This window comes from Arachis ipaensis, chromosome B8 (genome assembly GCF_059453495.1).
Source record: "Arachis ipaensis isolate K30076 ecotype BB chromosome B8, ASM5945349v1, whole genome shotgun sequence".
NCBI lineage: Eukaryota > Viridiplantae > Streptophyta > Magnoliopsida > Fabales > Fabaceae > Arachis > Arachis ipaensis.
Window position 1 is genome coordinate 26,855,412 of NC_142443.1, and position 3,377 is coordinate 26,858,788.

The 3,377-nt window shown below is 35.0% G+C and overlaps 1 protein-coding gene across 1 annotated transcript; it reads left to right on the forward strand.

Annotated features, from left to right (window-relative positions):
* The first annotated feature begins 579 nt into the window (after positions 1–579).
* LOC148547504 (uncharacterized) lies at positions 580–1,581 on the forward strand. The gene has a single exon (XM_088495472.1). It carries the CDS (start codon positions 580–582, stop codon positions 1,579–1,581), a length of 1,002 nt encoding a protein of 333 aa, XP_088351598.1.
* Positions 1,582–3,377: the final 1,796 nt, after the last annotated feature.

A 3,377-nucleotide genomic window follows, 5' to 3' on the forward strand; every position in this document is an offset into this window, starting at 1 on the left:
AGAAATGCCACCATCTCAAAAACAAGCATCATTAGCAACTCCTACCCCTGATCTTACCACTAAAAGAGTTTATAATAATAGAGGAAATACTGATCCAGCTTGGGGTCATTGTAAACAAATTGTGGAAAAAACAGGAAAAATTACTATGATATGCATATATTGTGACAAACCTGTTAGGGGAGGTAGGATTAATCGATTTAAGTATCACTTGGCTGGAAAAGGAGGAGATGTTGAGAAGTGCAAAAAGGTTCCACCTGCTGTTGCTCATCAATTTGGGCAAAATATTGAAGAATTTATGAATAAGAAAAGGAAAACTCAAGAAAATTATGCAGAAAGTTATGGAGCATGTGATGATGTTGAAAGAGGATTTGATAGAATGGAAGAGCTTGAAGTACGGCATCAACAACTCTAACATTCAAGGACAAGGTTGCCACCACCTGCAGCTAGGAAAGGAAAAAAACTACTGGAATAGAGACTTTTTTTTCATCTTCAACAACACCTGGAGCCCAACCAACGATAAAAAGTGTATTGCAAAGTAAAGAAATTGTGGAAAAATGTAACATTGCCATTGCAAAGTGGATGGTTGATGCTTCTGTGCCATTTAATGCAGTTAATTCAGCATATTACCAACTAATGATTGATGCTATTGCAAACATGGGTGCAGGATATAAAGATCCAAACTTTGGTAGAGTTCGTGGGTATTTGTTGAGTAAGTTGGTGGAGGATGTGAAAAAGATGATTGAACAGTATCGTGAAATTTGGAAGCGAACTGGATGTACTATCATGGCTGATGGATGGACTAATCGTTGTAGGCACACTTTAATTAACTTCTTGGTTTATTGTCCTAAAGGAACTATCTTCCTAAAGTATGTTGATGCTTCTCATGCCTCCAAGACTGCTGAATTATTGTTTAAGCTTTTTAAGGATGTTGTCAACTTTGTCGGTCCTGAAAATATTGTTCACATAGTGACGGACAATGCTGTAAATTATGTTGCTGCTGGAAGGTTGTTGGAAGCTGAATTCCCTAAATTGTATTGGTCTCCTTGTGCTGCGCATTGTATTAATTTGATGTTGCAAGATATTGGAAAGTTGAATGAAGTCAGTGAGACAGTTTCACATGCTTCAAAGATTACTAAATACATATATAATCATTATCATCCACTATATCTTATGAGGAAGTTTACCGGTGGACGAGAAATACTTCGTCCAGCTCCAACTCGCTTTGCTACTAATTTCATAGCTTTGCAAAGTATTCTGGCTCAAAAAGATGCATTAAGAGCTATGGTAACTTCTAAAGAATGGACAATCTCAGCCTACTCCAAAGAAGCTAAAGCTAAAACATTTGTGGATCAAGTTTTAGACTCTAAATTTTGGAATCAATGTACAGATGTTGTCAAGCTTACTGAGCCACTTGTTCGTGTGCTTCGTATTGTGGATAGTGAAGATAAAGCTGCAATGGGTTTTCTTTATCAAGCTTTTAATATGGCTAGAGAAGAAATGGTGAAGAGGTTTCGACGAAGAAAGAAGATTGTGGAGCCTTACTTGAAGATTTTGGATACTCGTTGGGATTCACAACTTTAAAAAAATCTTCATGCTGCTGGCTATTGGTTAAACCCTGCTTTTCGATTCAACACTGCTAAATTTGAAAAATATAAGCAAACCACTTCTGGCCTACTAAATGTAATTGAGAAATATTCATATGATGATCTAGAATTGAATACTAAGTTGACAAGTGAGAATAGAATATATTCTAGTGCTGAAGATGATTTTGAAACTGGAGCACCAAATTTACAAAAGTTAGTCATTTGTGTTTTAAGTCAAACTTGTAGTTCTTCTGGTTGTGAGCGAAATTGGAGTATTTTTGAACACGTCCACACAAAGAAGAGGAATCGGTTAGAACATCAAAAGCTTAATGATCTTGTTTTCGTTCATTATAATTTGAGGCTATAACAAAGGTATCTTCTATAATTATTTATCTAATTTTAAAAAGTATTGTTCATTAAAATTTAATCTATTTTAGTTTAGTAATTACATAACTTGATAACATAGGAATCTAATGAGAAAGCAAAGCTATGATTCAATTTGTCTTGATACATTTGATGACCATTCAGATTGGATATTGGAAGATTCACTGCCGTTCAACCAGCTTTGGATGATCTTGGTAAATTCTTCAATTGCTTGAATATTTTAATTGTCAGTTGCAATTACGAATTATTCTTGATATTGATTTGTCAAAAATACTCAAATTTAGATTAATTAAATTTGGAAGATGACCAAGATAATGATGGACCAAGTAACAATGCTATGGAAGATGTTGATGCCGACTTCGAGCTCACCCCTTGGACTTGATTTAATGATTGTGTTATCTTTAACTTGCTCTTGTTAATTTAAATTAAGAACATATTTTATACTAGAAACTAGTTTATTAACTCTTCTTTTAGATTATTAGTTATGTTTAAGACTTGATATTTGATTATTAATGTTTGTAAGACTTGCATTTTAAGTTTTAAGACATTATTTCAATTTTATTAATATAATTTTATATTTTTTTAGTTATGACCGGGTTAACTGGGTAAATTAGTGACCCACCAATTGAACCAGTAACTCGGTGACCCGGTCATATGACCGGGTTGATTACCAGTTCGGTTCTGATAACTATGAGTTGAGGAATCGAATAGGAGTTCGAAAGGAAAATCGGACGGTTATGTTGAGGTGAGAAGTTGAAGGTTTTCACCATGTGATGAATTTATGGATAACGCTTATTAGCAAAAGAGCAGGAACGGTTATTGATGAGCGGATAATTTATACGCTTTTTGGCACTGTTTTTAGTATGTTTTTAGTATATTTTAGTTAGTTTTTATTATATTTTTATTAGTTTTTATTTAAAATTTACTTTTCTAGACTTTACTATGATTTTGTGTATTTTTCTGTGATTTCAGGTATTTTCTGGCTAAAATTGAGGGACCTGAGCAAAAATCTGATTCAGAGGCTGAAAAAGGACTGCAGATGCTATTGGATTCTGACCTCCCTACTACACTCGAAGTGGATTTCCTGGAGCTACAGAAGCCAAATTGGTGCGGTCTCAATTGCGTTGGAAAGTAGACATCTTGGGCTTTCCAGCAATATATAATAGTCCATACTTTGCCCAAGATTTAATGGTCCAAATCGGCATTCCAAGTCAGCTCAAGAATTTTGACGTTTAACGCCAGAACTGGCATAAAAGCTGGAGTTAAATGCCCAAACTGGCACAAAACCTGGCGTTTAACTCCAAGAAAAGTCTCTACACATGAAAGCTTCAATGCTCAGCCCAAGCACACACCAAGTGGGCCCCGGAAGTGGATTTTTACACTAAACACCCTAGCTTACTCATTTTCTAT